Source organism: Acomys minous (assembly GCF_964271855.1).
Source record: "Acomys minous genome assembly, chromosome: 16".
NCBI lineage: Eukaryota > Metazoa > Chordata > Mammalia > Rodentia > Muridae > Acomys > Acomys minous.
The window spans coordinates 72,985,053-73,001,224 of NC_140498.1; the positions used below are offsets into that span (position 1 = coordinate 72,985,053).

Here is a 16,172-nt window from a genome sequence, read left to right on the forward strand (position 1 = left end):
GCCTCGTTTGGCTGATTCACAAATTCAATCGAAAAACAAACCAACACACCACTTTGGCCCTTGTTTAAAAAAAAAATTTTGAAAAGAAAAGAAAAATCTGCACTTTTTTTGTGGGGCACACTTTGCATTCTGGTCTTGGTTTTTTTTCCCTTTTGAATCCCCCATAATGCATTCTGTTTGCCCTTCCTTGTAGGGTCAGCCAGGAGAAAAGGGAGAGACCAGCCTGAGAGTCGGCGCCCGGGACCCTTGCCGGCCTCCCCTCCTCCTCAGTTGCCCCGCAACACGGGGGAACAGGTTTCCAATACTAACGGTACACACCACTTCTCACCAGCGGGGTTAAGTCAAGACTTTTTCAGCTCAAACCTGGCCAGCCCCAGCCTCCCCCTGGCCTCTACAGGAAAGTTTGCACTAAACTCTCTTCTCCAGCGACAGCTAATGCAGTCCTTCTACTCCAAGGCCATGCAGGAAGCCGGAAGCACAAGCACGATTTTTTCAACAGGTCCTTACAGCACAAACTCCATATCTTCCCCAAGTCCATTACAACAAAGCCCAGATGTAAATGGCATGGCCCCATCTCCCAGCCAATCAGAAAGCGCTGGGAGCGTCTCAGAGGGTGAGGAAATTGATACAGCAGAAATCGCCCGGCAGGTCAAAGAGCAACTGATCAAGCACAACATTGGACAGCGCATTTTTGGACATTACGTCTTGGGACTGTCTCAAGGGTCTGTGAGTGAGATCCTGGCGCGGCCGAAGCCCTGGAATAAGCTGACTGTCCGTGGCAAAGAGCCATTCCACAAAATGAAGCAGTTCTTGTCTGATGAGCAGAACATCCTGGCACTGCGTAGCATCCAAGGCAGACAGAGAGGTGAGACGTGTCCATGTGTGCCTGCTGCAGTGCTGTGTGCAGATGTGCGTGTCTGTGTGCGCGCGTGCATGCGTGCTTGAGTGCCTGTGATGAAACATTTGTACATCACATCAGGTAAAGCAGTCTTCGGGACTGCCCTATCCAGAGTTCAAGGGTCAGCCAGCAAGAGCTAGAAACTGATAGATTGGGGAACTCTGACCTTGGAGAGTGTGGTCAGCACCTTGCGCTCAGTATACTCAGTGTTTCAGTGCTCTGTGTTTAATTAGAGGAAGTTAGGTCATGCATGTCGTCTGACAGGTTTAGCATCCCTGGGTCCACTTGGCGTCAGGTGCTGGCTTCCTTCCAGGCAGCTCCTTAGGTGCCATCCAGCTCTGTCCCAGCGGCAGAAACAGTTGTCATCCTCACAAGGCACTGGCTCTGTGGAGCAAGGCTGTCAAAGCTGCCCTCTGCCTCCTTCCCCTTGCATCGTTCATGGCCAATTAGTGTTTCGTTTTGTTTTGTTTTTTAATGTTTTTAACACCACAAACAAAATATGCCTGCCTTCAATAATTCACATGAACGTTTCATTCAACCACCGTTCACACCACACTCTATATAAATGATAGAAAGTCAGATACTTGCACAGTGTAAATGATTTCTTCCTCCCTTAGAACAGGGGTCCCTGGTCTAAGTCAACAGTGACATAAAAGGACCTCCTTTTCAGCCACATCTGAAGCACCCTGAGATTTAGGCTAAAAGTCAGAAAGGAACTAGTGAACAAGCAGCGTGGGTTCACACCAAGAATGCAGTGCATTTTTTTGGTAATGTCAACTGAAACTGGCTGTCTTTGGATGACCAGTGTGCGCTCTACCACTGACTGGCAGGCAGACACCTCTCCCTCCCCTCGCCCTTCCTAGTGGCGACTCTTATAGGCCTTGAACAGATCTGTTGGCTCTCCTCCTGCAGTAGACCCAGTGCCTGGAAGAAGGTTCCAGGAGCTCTCATGTTGCACAGGAAGCCTTGAGCCCTTTCTTTTAGAGGCAGGCGGCTCAGCTCTCATGTCACAGCCCATGTCGTCGACGCCACCATCCCCCTGATTGTTTTGTTCTTACCGCACTTGTTTTTCAACAGAGAATCCAGGCCAGAGCCTGAACAGACTCTTTCAGGAAGTACCGAAACGAAGAAATGGGTCTGAAGGTATGTCTCAGGCAGTGTTTCTCTTTGCAGTCAGTAACCTAGGAAGCAGCATGTCCTTAGCTGTGCATTTGGGTTAAAACTGTGCAATGTAATTCTGGCCTGGAACCTGATGGAAAAACAGCTAGTAAGTATAAAACAAAGCACGGGTTCAAAGGCGCCCAGCCCCTCCCCTGTTGAGTTCCAGGGCTAGACAAGCAATAGCCGAGGACACCATACTGCTTTCTCAGAAGCACGTGACAGAACAATTGTGCTCTGAGAAAAATCAGGTGACCATGTCAAACCAGATATTGCTGCTTCCTCAAATTTTTAACTCTGAAATATCTCAGAAATCTCATGGTGTGGACAGATTCCAAACAAAGCTGCTTCTTCCACAGACATTGGTGAGCTGGCCTTCACCATGCTCCTTTAAGTGGCTCCTTCCCAAAGTGTCCTTCATGAAATGGTTTAAGGTGACATGTCTACTGAGAAAGGTGATGAACAATTACAGTGTCTGGATGGTTTCCACACAGATCTGGGCCTAAGTCCTAGCACCTTCCGGACAGCTGTACATGCATGTACAGTATGTACTCTACTGTGCACAGCACCGCCATGTGACCAGAAGAATGCAGTTGTGGCCGTAGGGGTCTCAATAGGTTTTTCTCCTTGTTGATAAATTTCAAAAAAAACCACAGTATGTAGTTATAAATCTAGAAAGGTTGGCCTTCGCCCTCATCCCTTTCCACCTGGCACATCTCAGTGAGTGACCCAGAGCTTGTCGAACTCAAGGCTGGGGATGTAGCTCAGTCTCAGTGGTAGAATATGCACCTAAAATCTCCTAGTGAACAGCCAGGGACATTGCTCAGCAGGCAGAGCGCCTGCCTAGAATCCCCAGTGAGAACTGTAACAGTCTCAGTGATTAAAGTACCTATCTACAGCCTGCCAGGGAGGAGCTGTGGCACAGCTCAGCAAGAGTAATTGCCTAACATGCCTAAAGCCCTAAATTCAAACACACACACACACACACACACACACACACACACACACACACACACACGCTTGGGGAGTTCAGGCTCAGCCTTTTGCCTTTTGCCTTTCCATGTTATGCTCAGGAAAAATCAATGTACAGAGCCTGAATGTAGTCCCAAGGCAAAGCTTCTTAATGACTCACGAAAAACACTGCCTTTCAGTTTACTTTCTTTTCCTATGCTGTTCTAAATGATTGGTGGTTGCCCTCTGGTGCTAACCCCATGGGCAAAGTGTAGCTCAGGTGCTAAGAAAGCCTATTCTGCCAACAAAGTGACACTGACCTTGACATGGGTTCAGCAAGAAACCTGCCAGGCATGTCCCCCATCCATGCCACGAGGTCACACTTGCAGCAATTAGGGATGAGTGGGACCAGCCTCACCTGGGGCCCTGGGTCAGAATGTTTTGGTGCAGCACTGACTGTTCACTGGAGATGTGGCTGCAATGTCATCACTGTGACTTCTCCCTACAGGGAACATCACTACTCGGATCCGAGCTTCTGAGACTGGTTCTGATGAAGCGATCAAGTCCATCCTGGAACAAGCCAAGAGGGAACTGCAAGTGCAGAAAACCGGTAAGGGTTCTCCTTCCTCAGTCACGGCTTCAGGCCTAAGTGTAAGAGCTATCGTGAGAGTTCTGATCCACAGGAATTCTTTTTCTTTTTTCTTTCCAAAGCAATACTGGGTGTATGTTTTTATGATAAGGTGTATAAAGAGCCCCTCTTTTGGGGAGAAGGGAGCATTGTTTTAGTTTTTGTACTTGCGATAGTCGTGCTAAACAGCTTGAACTCACGATGCTCCTGCCCCTGCCTCCTGGGCGCCAGGGTTAGAGGTGTGTGCCACCACACCCGCTTATGCTTCCCGGCTTTGGCAGAACCGAGAGGAGTGTGCTGTGTGGTTCATGAGAGTTAGTGTTTAGCTTAAAATTCTCCAAGAAAGAAAGCCAGAGTGGATCTAGAGAGGTGGGTCAGTGGGTAAAATGGTTTGAAGACCCGAGTTTGGATCCCCAGAACCTACGTTAACAACCAGAACAGCAGAAGCATGTGTAGGCCCTGCCCACCCCAGGGACACAGGTGAGGACAGGAGGATGACCAGAATCTCACAGGCCAGACAGCCTAGTTCATGCAGCAGCAGAGACTCTATCTCAAGCAAGCTGGAAAGACAAAGACACCCAAGGTTGTCTTCTGACCTCCACAGGAGCTCTGTTGTTACACACACACACACACACACGCACACACACACACACACACACGCGCGCGCGCGCGCACACACACACACACCACGTACACAAGAAAGAGGTACTGAAAGAAGCTAAGCAAGTGAAAGCCCTTGCCACCAAGACTGACAGCCAGGGTTTGGTCCCTGGTACCCATATGGCGGAAGAGAACTGACTCACGCAGTTTGTCCTCTAACCTCTGTTATGTAGCACAGCACATATGAGCCCACACACAGACACACACACTCACACACACACACATGAAATGACTTTACTTTTTTAAGTAAAATAGAAAGCCAGGGTAGCTGTGAGGTGTGTCCCATTGATCACCTTCCCTGGTCAGAAAACTCAGCTGCTGTGTGACAAAGGCTGTTAGGCCATTGAGCAGGAGTATCAATCCTTTGTGCCCCGCCCCCACCCTAACAAGCTGTACAGATATTTTTATGTTTCGCTGATGATGAGATATTAGGAAAATGGCACGGTATAGTGACACCGCCCCCTAAGACAATCCACATTCTACTAGGTCAAGGTGGAGTAAAGCCCACAGCTGCCAGGGACTGTCCTGCCATAATTTTACCCCGTACTCCATGTTCGTTCGCAGCTGAGCCAGTCCAGCCATCTTCTGCATCCAGCAGTGGGAACTCGGACGATGCCATCCGCTCCATCCTACAGCAAGCCCGCCGGGAAATGGAGGCCCAGCAAGCTGCTCTTGACCCTGCCTTAAAGCCAGCACCGCTGTCCCAGCCTGACCTCGCCATCCTCACCCCAAAGCTCCTGTCTGCCTCACCCATGTCTACTGTGTCCACTTACTCTCCTCTTGCCATCTCCCTGAAGAAAACGCCTGCAGCACCTGAGGCCAGTGCCTCAGCCTTGCCCAGTGCCCCACCCCTCAAGAAAGAGGCTCAGGATACACCTGTGCTGGACCCACCAGGACCTGCTGATGCTGCTCAGGGGGTACTGAGGCCGGTGAAGAGTGAGCTAGTCCGTGGCAGCACCTGGAAGGATCCCTGGTGGAGCCCTATACAGCCTGAAAGAAGAACTCTCACCTCTTCTGAAGAGACCAAGGCTGAAGAAGCAGCCGCAAGTGGGAAAGAAAAGGCAGGCACAAGCCAACCTCGGGCTGAGCGCAGCCAGCTTCAGGGACCCTCATCATCAGCGGAGTACTGGAAGGAGTGGCCCAGTGCTGAATCGCCATACTCCCAGAGCTCAGAGCTGAGCCTCACTGGAGCCAGTCGCAGTGAGACACCCCAGAATAGCCCTCTGCCCTCCTCTCCAATTGTGCCCATGGCAAAGCCAGCCAAGCCCTCAGTCCCCCCACTGACTCCTGAGCAGTATGAGGTCTACATGTATCAGGAAGTGGACACCATTGAGCTCACCCGGCAGGTCAAAGAGAAGCTGGCCAAGAATGGCATTTGCCAGAGGATCTTCGGGGAGAAGGTAAGGGCCTTCACTGTTGAAGGGCAGGTATGGCTTCCCATCTCTTCCTGGGCACCCCTGTCCACCCTGCCAGCACAGCCAGCACAGGAATATTAGATATTATCAACTCGCAGAACTCTAGAGGCCACTGGCAAGTGTCCCAGGCCCCTAGCTTTGTCTGCTGAGTCCCACTGTAAACCAGGTTTGGGGCTTGGCCACCTACCTCGTGCCATCCTGTGTTTCTCAGCTGCCCTGCCTCTGAGGGCACATGCAGCAAAGACACATCTCTGTGGGCCATTTTGGCCATAAAAAGTCTGAGGGGATCAGACTGCACAGGGGACAACCAGCCTTCTGAGAGCCAGAGCACACGTGTGTGTTTCACTTCATTGTTGTTTTGAGAGGAGGTTGGTTTTTTTGTTTATGTTCTTATTTTTTGAGGCAGGGTCTCCCTGTGTGTCCTAACCACCTGGAACTCACTGTATAGCCCAAACTGGCAGGAATCCTACCTGAAACTCCCATATGCTACAGTTGTAGGCTTGTGCTTTGCTAGGCTCCTAGTTGTTCCTTTCTCTCCACTGCGAGGCCCTCACAGATCCACTCAGGCCTTACACACCAGCTCTCCCTAGCCCATGAGAGTATAATCATTTATGGATGAGCTTCTAGACCTAGCTGGTGGCAGATTCGGGATAACAGGATTTACCACGCCTGTAAAAATCTAAAATAAACATAATAACCTATATCATTAGAGATTAAGCCATGAATTACTGAATATAAAGAGAAGTGCTCCTTCCTGAGATGACACAGGAGGTGGATCAGCATGGCCCTCCCCCCCACACACACACACCCCCCCAGGCCTCCCCTGCCTCATCTGTGTTGGCCTTGAATTCTGTGGTCTGTTTATGACCTCTTTGCCCCAATTTTTGCAAGAAGTGATGGGGGTGCATAGGCATGAGAATGTGAATTGAACGTCCCTGGGGAATTTTGAGTTCAGCCTTGTAAAAATAAAATTTGTGAACATTTAAATAGACATTTTGTGCTCCCACCTTAAATTTAGCATACTTAATAGCATTGAATTTGTTTGGCCCATGAGTGCTGCTTATTCTGGAACTGGAAAACTTTGCAGAGTGATGGGACAAGGCCCCTAAATATCTCTGGGCTACATCTGTGCCCTGGGGGGTGTTTGTGCCCATACATATGTATGGCCATATGTGAGAGGCAGCAGCCTGAGTGCATGGATGCAAGTTGTCGGTTGTCTGCAGCTCACTGTTGCTCCCGCTCTGGCTCCCAGTCCCCACCAGCTCTCCTTTGGTTAACCTGTGAGTAGGCTACAATCAGAGAGTGACCCTTTGTAAAAAGCCCTTTAGCCCGTGTCAACACAGGAGCCTGCCTTTATGCACCTCCAGTATCTCCCAATTCCTGTGGACTGATTCCACCACCTCAGCCTTTGCTGATAACCCCAGGCAAAGAGTAAGATGCTCTGCGTTGTTTGCTCCTCTATTTTCAAGATGACAACCTTGCAGCCTCTGGGGGTCCAGACCCTGGAGAAATCTGGCCCCTTCACACCGTCCCCAATAAGCACTGTGACTGTACTTTTTCTTTTTTCTTTTTGATCATACTATGGATGAAACCCAGGTCCTTGCACAGGTTAGGCACATCCCAAGCCCATCACTGGCAGATTTTAGGCCTATACCACTGAGCCACACCCCAGCCCCTCACTGAGAGATCTAGGCAGGTGCTGAGCCACGTTTCCAATAGAAGTTGTGATTATAATAATTTCTTTTGTGCAGAACCCCTGCCCTGTCCCAGACTTTATCCTAGCAGCAATCTGGAAAAGCGTATCCCTACAAGTTATCAGAGTGCGCTAGGCTATGATTCCCATGTGCATCATGTTCTCCATGCCCCACAGGGCCACATGTATATCTCTAGGGCACCTTACAGCATCGTGCTGACTCTAGAAACTGACAGCTGCTTTTCTTTGTTTGCTTCTCCAGGTGCTGGGCCTGTCCCAGGGCAGCGTCAGTGACATGCTCTCAAGGCCAAAACCATGGAGCAAACTGACCCAGAAAGGCCGAGAACCCTTCATCCGGATGCAGCTCTGGCTGAATGGAGAGCTAGGCCAGGGCGTTCTGCCTGTGCAAGGGCAGCCACAGGGGCCAGGTGAGGGCAGCCTCCCGCCTCTCCTCCTGCCCCGCCCCGTGAGCTCTGCTCCTGTTGTTTTTATGGGGGAAGGGGGTGAGTGAGATAGAGTCTTTTTATATTTCTGAGATGACCTCAAACTCTCTATGTAGCCCAGATTAGCCTCAGACTCCCTGTGTAACCAAAGCTGACCTTAAGCCCACAATCCTCCTGCCTCAGCCTCCCAAGTGATGGAAAGGTAGGCATGTACCCCATGCCTGGCTCCATCTTTAGGTTTCAGGAATAAAGAGGCTGAGCCTGGATAATTTTATAAGCAGCAGAAAATTAGTTACCAATTTTTAAAATGCTGTTTATTTGTAAATATAGGTAAAGGTCAAGTACCTCCAGTGGGGAACTGAGAAAGCAATCCAGCCCGAGTGACTTCAGAAATAAAAGTGTCACAGGTGGTGGCTTCTGCTACCTTGAAGCCACTTTATAGACCTGTGCAACCCTCATCCCAGCCCAGCATCCTGACCCTCAGCCTGAGAACAGGAAGCCTCCCTCTGGCCTCCCACTGGCGCTTCTAGTATCTTCTATGGGGTTGGGAAGCTCCAGGCCCTGTTTCCTGCGTAAAGGTGTCTTTTTCTTCTTCCACAGTCCTCCACTCAGTGACGTCTCTGCAGGACCCCCTCCAGCAGGGCTGCGTGAGCTCAGGTAACTAACCACTTGTGTTGATTTGTTAGCTCCTCTGCTCTGGAAATCTGGGATCTGAGATAAGCATCCCATTCCTAACCACAGCCAACAGCTGCCTCTCCCACTCTGCCATGCTGCCCTCTAAGACTGCTGTGTAAGAATCAGACAAGAAATGGCTTTTAAGAACTGCTTTCTCCTACTAGGTAGAGTGTCCTTGAGAGCTACTCATCTTGTGTGTAGCAATAGTCATTTCTTTTCCTGCCTGAGGAGTATTTGTATGTATGGCTATACCACAGTTCCTATTGCATGGAGGCTACCTCTCGGTTGTGGCCATTATACATAGACTTGGCATGGCAGTAATAAGAGAGAATGCAGTGTCCTGCTTTCAGACTCTGAACTTGCTTTCTGATGGCAATCTGAAAGTTGGCAGCTAAGGAGCGATGCTGATAAAAATCCAAGCCTTTCCTGGGTCCCTTCGTTGCTCTGAAAGTATGAGGCTTTGTGTTTGAGGTTAGGATCTAATGGAGGTAAGTTTCATGGTCAGGGATCCCAGTCTACAGGCTAGACAAGGCACATACATGGGAGGGGACATCTCTTTCATCTGGAAGACCTGGGCAGTCTTTGAACAAGGGAGCTGGGGAGATGAAAGCACCAGAATGGAGTAGCCAAGGCAGAGCAGTCCCAGGAGCAGCTAGGGTGGGGGTTCAGTGGGCACTCAGGAGGGGTGAAGGGAAGGGTGGAAGCAAGTGGGGAGGGCAGCAGGTGCAGTCCGTGAAGCTCAAGTCAAAGGCTGGAAGGGTCTCAGAGGCACCTGGCAGATCTGTTATCTATGCCCTGAGGTCCCTGGCCACAGTGCTCAGATGCATGCCTGCCCTGAGCACAGCCATTGCTCCCAGGCTGCCTTTCTGCACTGAGCCCGCAGTCAGCCCAACTTTCTCTCCCAGTTCCTAAGAACAGCCAGCAGCGTGAGCCGTTCCTTTTTCTTTTCTCTATTTTTCTAAACATGTTGATTAGTCTCCGTATCCCATTGATTCATTGAAAACACAAACAAAGCTAAGTGAGGAACGAGCGCAAAGCCTGTCAGCTTGCCAGAAGGCTTACGAGGGGACACATGTGCTTGGAGGGGAACAGCTGGGCAGCTTTAGCAGTAGCTGCTGCAGCTACAAGATCCCAAACACACTCTCTCCCTCTCCCTCCCCACCACACACACACACACACACACATGCACAGAGTCAGGGTACAGTGGTGGTTTTAGGTATTCTTGTTTGGTTTGGTCCGTACTGGGAAATAGAGCCTGGACAAATTCACTAAGGAAATTACTAACACACTCTCTCTCCAGCTTCCATATATATATCAAAGGGGTTTGGTTTGAACAGGGTGTGTGTGTGTGTGTGTGTGTGTGTGTGTGTGTGTGTGTGTGTGTGTGTGTGTGTGTGTCAGCATGTGTGTCACTGTGGGTTCCAGGGATTGAACTCAAGTTTAACGGCAAGCATCTTTACCAACTGTTTGGTTTGAACAGGGTGTGTGTGTGTGTGTGTGTGTGTGTGTGTGTGTGTGTGTGTGTGTCAGCATGTGTGTCACTGTGGGTTCCAGGGATTGAACTCAAGTTTAACGGCAAGCATCTTTACCAACTGTTTGGTTTGAACAGGGTGTATGTGTGTGTGTGTGTGTGTGTGTGTGTGTGTGTGTGTGTGTGTGTGTGTGTGCGCGCGCGCGCGCGCATGTGTGTCATTGTGGGTTCCAGGGATTGAACTCAAGTTTAACGGCAAGCATCTTTACCAACTGAAACATCTTATCCATCCCCTCCTTTATTTTTCCCCTCCAAGCCAGGGTCTCATATAAACCCAGCTAGCCTCAAACTCACTATGTAGCCAAAAATGACCTTCAATTTCTGCTCCTTCTGCTCCCATCTCCTGAGTCCTGGGATTGTATGTGTGTACTACCACACCCAGTGTAAGTGTGCTGGGATTGAACCCAGGGCTTTCAGCATGCTAGGCAAATACTCTATTAACTGAAGCACATCCTCATGCCCCAACATGGAAATTATTTTGTAATGGTATTTGTTAATCCTTGTGATGAATGACCCTAGAAAATTCTAGAAGCTTTGACAGCTTTCATCTTTGTTTCTTCCAAAAGAACTCTCTGATTCAGAGAGCCCCATAAAATTCTGTTAGCTCTTTTACCATAGCTACTATGGAACTCATCCCAGAGGTCCCCATCTGAGAAAGATACCCTGCCCCTCATGGATCCGTGACAGCTGTACCTAGAGGTATGCAGTATGGCCTGGTCAGTTCTGACAGTGGTGGGCACACTTCCTCCCCCAGGATATAGAAACTTGAAAGGACATGCTTTGACTTGACCAGCTGTACCTTCAATGAGATTTCTTAGGTCACTGCAAAGTTCAGCAGCCTAAATAGAAGGCTCTTTGCTTGGTTGTCAGGGCAGTCAAAGCCCCTCTTGGCAAACGGCAAAGTGCTGGCTAGAGGCCCTTCTTGCCAAACAGTCCCCACCTGGGAGCTGGGTATGCAGCTTTGTTGGTAGAATTCCTTCCTAGCACACATGTAGCCCTGGGTTCCATCCCCAGCACACCATAAAGCTCTCAGGAGTTGAGAGACAGGAGGATCGCCTGCATGGTGGCGCATGCCTTTAATCCCAGCACTTGGGAGACAGAGGCAGGTGGATCACTATGAGTTCGAGGCCAGCCTGGTCCACAAAGCAAGTCCAGGACAACAAGGCTACACAGAGAAACTCTGTCTCTTTAGAGAGAGAGAGAGAGAGAGAGAGAGAGAGAGAGAGAGAGAGAGAGAGAGAGAGAGAGAGAGAGAGAAACAGCAGGATCAGGAGTTCCCATCTTCCCATCTGCTCTGGTCCTTAGTGACTCACTCTCTGATGAGGAGACACCCCAGTTCCAACTGTCTTAGTGGTTGTGGTCCTTTTATCCTCTGATAATTTGAACCTTGAGGCACCAAGGCAATTTAATGCCATTTTGAACTACCGGTATCACTATCACTCCATGGTGACGTGTGTGTGTGTGTGTGTGTGTGTGTGTGTGTGTGTGTGTGTGTGTGTTTCTCAGCCGACTCTGGGGTCACTGAGCTAGTCTAGCTGGCCAGAGAGCCTCACCGTCCCAGAGCTAGAATTACAGTATGCACCACGGCACCCAGCTTTCTTTACATGGGTTCTCAGGGTTCAGGGAGCACATACACTGGATAGCATCTGCTAACCTTAGGTAATATTTCCTCTCTACTTCTTAAAACTAACTTCTCCCGCACAGTTGCTTGGGCTGGTTCATTTTTCAGCCCCTAGAGAAGGAGAGAGACAAGAGGGAAGGAAGAGACTCCCATGGGGACATTCATCACAGAAATTGTGTCATTCTGGAGGGCTTGTGTGAGAACTGCCCGTACCCTCAGCTTGGGAACTTGATGATACGCGAGCATTTCCTGACTAAAGCTAACAAGGTGTTCTGCCTGTGCCTTTCATGCTGGCTTCTGGCAGATCCTGTCAAAGTGTGCAAGTACAATGATCCAATGATCGCCCATTTTCCATAGACTGGACACAAAACACTCTGCCTTTTTCCAGTGTACCAGGTGGTCAAGAAGAGTGGCTTCCAAATCCTGCCCGCCATGGAGAATCATGCAGCTCCATGGCGCCACTGTCCATCAGCAGAGTGTCAGCTGTCCCCTCAAGGGGACAGCAGCTGCAGGCTGCCTCTAGCATGGGGACATCTACAGCTATGTAGGGGAGGCCTGTGGCTGGCTGTTCCCACAGCGCTGTAGCCCGTATGCCTTTCTGGTGTGTATTGTGGCACTTGTTTGAGCTGCTGAGAAGCCCTGTCCAAGGAGCGTCTTGTCTCAGGCCCAACAGTAGGACTCTGCTGCAGTCTGTCTTTAACTAAGCAGTCAGTTCTTGGCATTTGGCTGACATCAAAGAGGTGACAGGGCCGGTGGCAGCCTCAGAAAATTCCATGGGACTGAATAAAGCAGGCAGGATTCCTCATGAATGTGCTAGACTTGAGTACAATTTTTCTTCTCTTTGCTCCAAAAATGTCATGAGAGCAACTGGCTCTATCCAGACAGAATGATTCTGGCTACATTTGTGTAACTGAGGTTTGTGTACAACCACTTACACAAGCCTCATATAGCAGAGCAAACAGAAAAGGAAAACTCAGGGCCCATGGAGATAGTCAGGAAAGAGCATTCCATGCAAACATGAGGAGCCGGGTCTAGTCACCAGAACCCAGGTAAAAAGTCAGGTGTGTGGGGCATGCTTGTAAATCCCAGTGCTGGGGAGGCAGAGACAAGAGGATCCCTGAGTGCTCATGATTCTGTTAAAAAACAAACAATCAAACAAACAGGTGGGGAGCAGCACCCATGGTGGTTTTTTGGCTCTGCAAATGTATGTATAACCCCATACACATGTACAAACATGTGACATACCCACACACAAAGAAAAAGGCCTGAAAATCCATGATTGGATTGAAAAGATTTCATACATGACCACCTATTGCCTCGTGGCCTGCAATGCTGCCAGGGTGCCATCAACTTGGTGGCCCATTCAGTTCTTTCCTTCCTGTTGGCAACCTGGCTTGCGTCATTTTTATTTTATTAAATGTAGTCTATTATAGGGATTCTCCACTCTGAGGCCAAAGGGGGAAATCTCTGGATGTGGGCTATTGTGTGGCACATGTGAGCAAAGGGTTACCGGGAGGTCCCTGCAACAACTGGCCATGAAAGGTGATGGGATCAGACAAGGAACAGACCTGAAACCTGAAAAACAGCTAGTTCAGAAGCCTTCTTAGCCAGCAGGAGGAAAGTAGATGAACCCATGTTGTTTTCTCTTCCAGTAGAACCCTGTTGATGTTGTCTCTTTAACATGCAGGGAGCATGTGTCACTGGAGGGCACAGCTCACCAGGTTCCTCACAGGTTTCCTTATTTGTATATGTGTATTGTATTCACAGGTTTCCTTATTTGTATATATGTATTGTATTAGGGACTGAGCCATACCTCTGTTCCTCACTGGGCAATTCTAGGCAGGAGCTCTACCACTGAGCCACACCCCAGCCCTTAAAAGTGATTCAGATTGGTTTCTAAACCATGGCCTCCCTTGGACTAGTGGAGAGCAAGCCGGATGATATATAGTGAGCTTAGAACCAATGCTAACTCAGTCTGCCTCTGCCTTTTAGTGCCTGTGTGGCCTGGGGCAAAGCAATCACATTTTCTGTCCTCCTTTAGCTGTGGGAAAGATAGAACACCTCCTAGACTGTGGGAAAGCCTGGATGGGTTTAGTTAGGTTTAATGCTTCTAGAACATAGAAGCAAGTGCGATTTAAATGTTGGCCTTCCAGGTGGGGAATGTAGCTCAGCATACTTGCCTAGCGTACAAGGGTCCCTAGATTCCATCCCCAGCACAAGTAAATGAGTGAATGCTTTTCTTTAGTCATCACTGCAACATCTTGAGCTTCAAAAGAATAGTCATAGTCAGAGATAAGCATTCAGTATTCGGAAAAGCAGTCTAGAAACAGTCTTGCCATCAAAGACGAACGGTAACCCAGCCCATCAGGACTAGCACTGCCTGCTACTTTTACAGACTCCATCTGGCCCAGGCACAGCTTGGCCGCCTCTCTTCCCTCTTCTGCACACCTACTTTGGAAAACAGAATTTACAGTATACTGGGCCTTCAGTATGAGACAGAAGTAGGTCACAGGAGCATATGAGGACTTGGGTCTCTAATGTTCCAATCTGGGCATAAAATAAGAAGCTGAATGCAGAAAAATGCTCAGGTAATTTTAGAAAGAAAGTGGGAATAAAATGAGGCTCACACATTGTGTCTTCCATGGGCCACATACTACCTTGATGTCCTAGTAAGCAGAACTTCCCTCTGTGGGGGATTTCTGCTTAAGAAGAGTGCAGATTAGGAGGAAACGAATTTACTCACCACCCACCAGGTGGCAGAAGTTCACATGGCCCTGAGGCCAGTAGCCTTGCCACCTCAGGGGCCAGGGGATCTAGTCTCCTGGGACAAAGGAAAGGTTTACCACTGTGGCTGCATAGAGAATCAAGGGAAGGCTTCAAAACATCCAGTGAGTAAAATGCTTGCCTAGAAAGTGTGAAGACCTAAATTCCATCCCCAGAACCTATGTTGGGGGAAGGAGGGGACAAGTATGTGATGAGGCATGCGCTTGCAATCCCAGCACTTGAGGAAGCAGAGACAGTGACTCCCTAGGGCTCACTGAGCATTAAGCCTCCTTGGTGGACTCCAGGCTAATGAGAGACTCTGTCTCAACAAACAAGACAAGAAATGACCCACAGGTGAACCTCTGTCTTCCATATGTACTTATGTACGTACGTACATATACACACATGCACAAACAAAATTTGGTTTGAATTATACACAGGCAAAACCAAAAATTATCAGACCCATGGCAAAACAACTGATAGAAAAACATAAGTGTCGAGGAAGGTCTCCTATGTGGGACTGTACCCACACTGGGAAAGAGGAGAGAACCATGTCGTCAGTGACAACGTGGGGCTCAAGCTTAGAAAATTGCCAGTTAGTTTCGATGAACCTAGGCTGGGTGGCGGAAGGCTATGCTTCTCCGAAACCCCTTTCAGTCGCAGTCCTCTTGCTGAGAACAGCCCCACCCTTAGGCTGCTGTGTCTTCATCAAGTCAGACCCCAACTCCATCTGACTAGCCCACAGCGCTTGCTCAGATTCCCCCAGAGAGGAGGGAAATGCTCAGGGTCCCCTCTCCAGGGCAGGGCAGGTCAGGAGGCATCCCAGAGGTATCATCACTGGCTTCATTTTGGATTGTTTATTCATCCCTGAGGAACTGGGATCCTAATATAACCCGTGTCTGAATTGGCAGATGTGGGGTTCATCCTTTACATAAGGGCCAAAATTAGCCTGTCATTTGGCACCTAAATAAAGCAGGCAGACTGCCTTCGTACCAACTTCGCAATTAGGAGGGACTTGGAATGCTAGCACATTTTATTGGATAAGAAGCTTCTGTGGTGATCAGGGTAACAGACTTGAAATCAAGAAGACTGAGCAGTAAGACACATAGATCCTCAGGATGCCTCTTGGTTGGTCAGTCTGCTGTCTGTCTGTTTAGAGACAGTCTCACGTGTCCAGAGCTGGCCTCAAACTCTCTACTTAGCTGAAGATGATCTTTACCTCCTGGTCCTCCTGCCTCTGTCTCCCATGTAGTACTGGGATTCCAGATGTGCACCACCTTACCTGATTTACACAGTGCTGAGGACAGAGCCTAGGACTTTGTGCATGATATGCAGTCAGTCCACCTACCAAACCACCCCAGCCTAACTTCCTCATTCCTGAGTTAAGATCTGTGTTAGCTCACATGAGTGAAAACATTTCGTAGAATCAGGGAGGGAAAAAGATGGCTCAGTGGGTAAAGGTGCTTGCCTCCCAACCTGACAACCTGAATTTAATCCCTGTGACCCACATAGTGGAAGAAGAGAACTGTCCTGCAAGTTGTCCTCTGACCTCCACATGCACACACACATACGTACACAGAGTAAATAAAAATGTAATAACATTTAAAAATAACCACCATAATCGATTACACCCTAGAAATAGCACTAAGGAAGAACAGCAACAGCCACTCAGGGTTTTGCAAGAAAAGAAAAGGTCCACCCAGCATGCTCGGAGCTGGGTTAGTGGAGGGACTCCC

At 49.1% G+C, this 16,172-nt stretch overlaps 1 protein-coding gene across 12 annotated transcripts in view; it reads left to right on the forward strand.

Moving 5' to 3' along the window:
- CUX1 (cut like homeobox 1) overlaps window positions 1-16,172 on the forward strand; it is a 346,720-nt gene that overhangs the window by 276,222 nt on the left and 54,326 nt on the right. For 6 of the 12 annotated variants that reach the window (XM_084764549.1, XM_084764550.1, XM_084764551.1 and 3 more), the window contains exons 15-20: window positions 194-865; window positions 1,976-2,041; window positions 3,516-3,617; window positions 4,860-5,695; window positions 7,666-7,831; window positions 8,447-8,503. The exons of 4 other annotated variants lie outside the window; for them this stretch is intronic. In XM_084764549.1, the coding sequence (XP_084620675.1) occupies window positions 194-865; window positions 1,976-2,041; window positions 3,516-3,617; window positions 4,860-5,695; window positions 7,666-7,831; window positions 8,447-8,503 (1,899 nt within the window). The remainder of the gene's footprint in view (window positions 1-193; window positions 866-1,975; window positions 2,042-3,515; window positions 3,618-4,859; window positions 5,696-7,665; window positions 7,832-8,446; window positions 8,504-16,172) is intronic. 2 more of the 12 variants (XM_084764553.1, XM_084764548.1) reach the window with 1 other exon arrangement.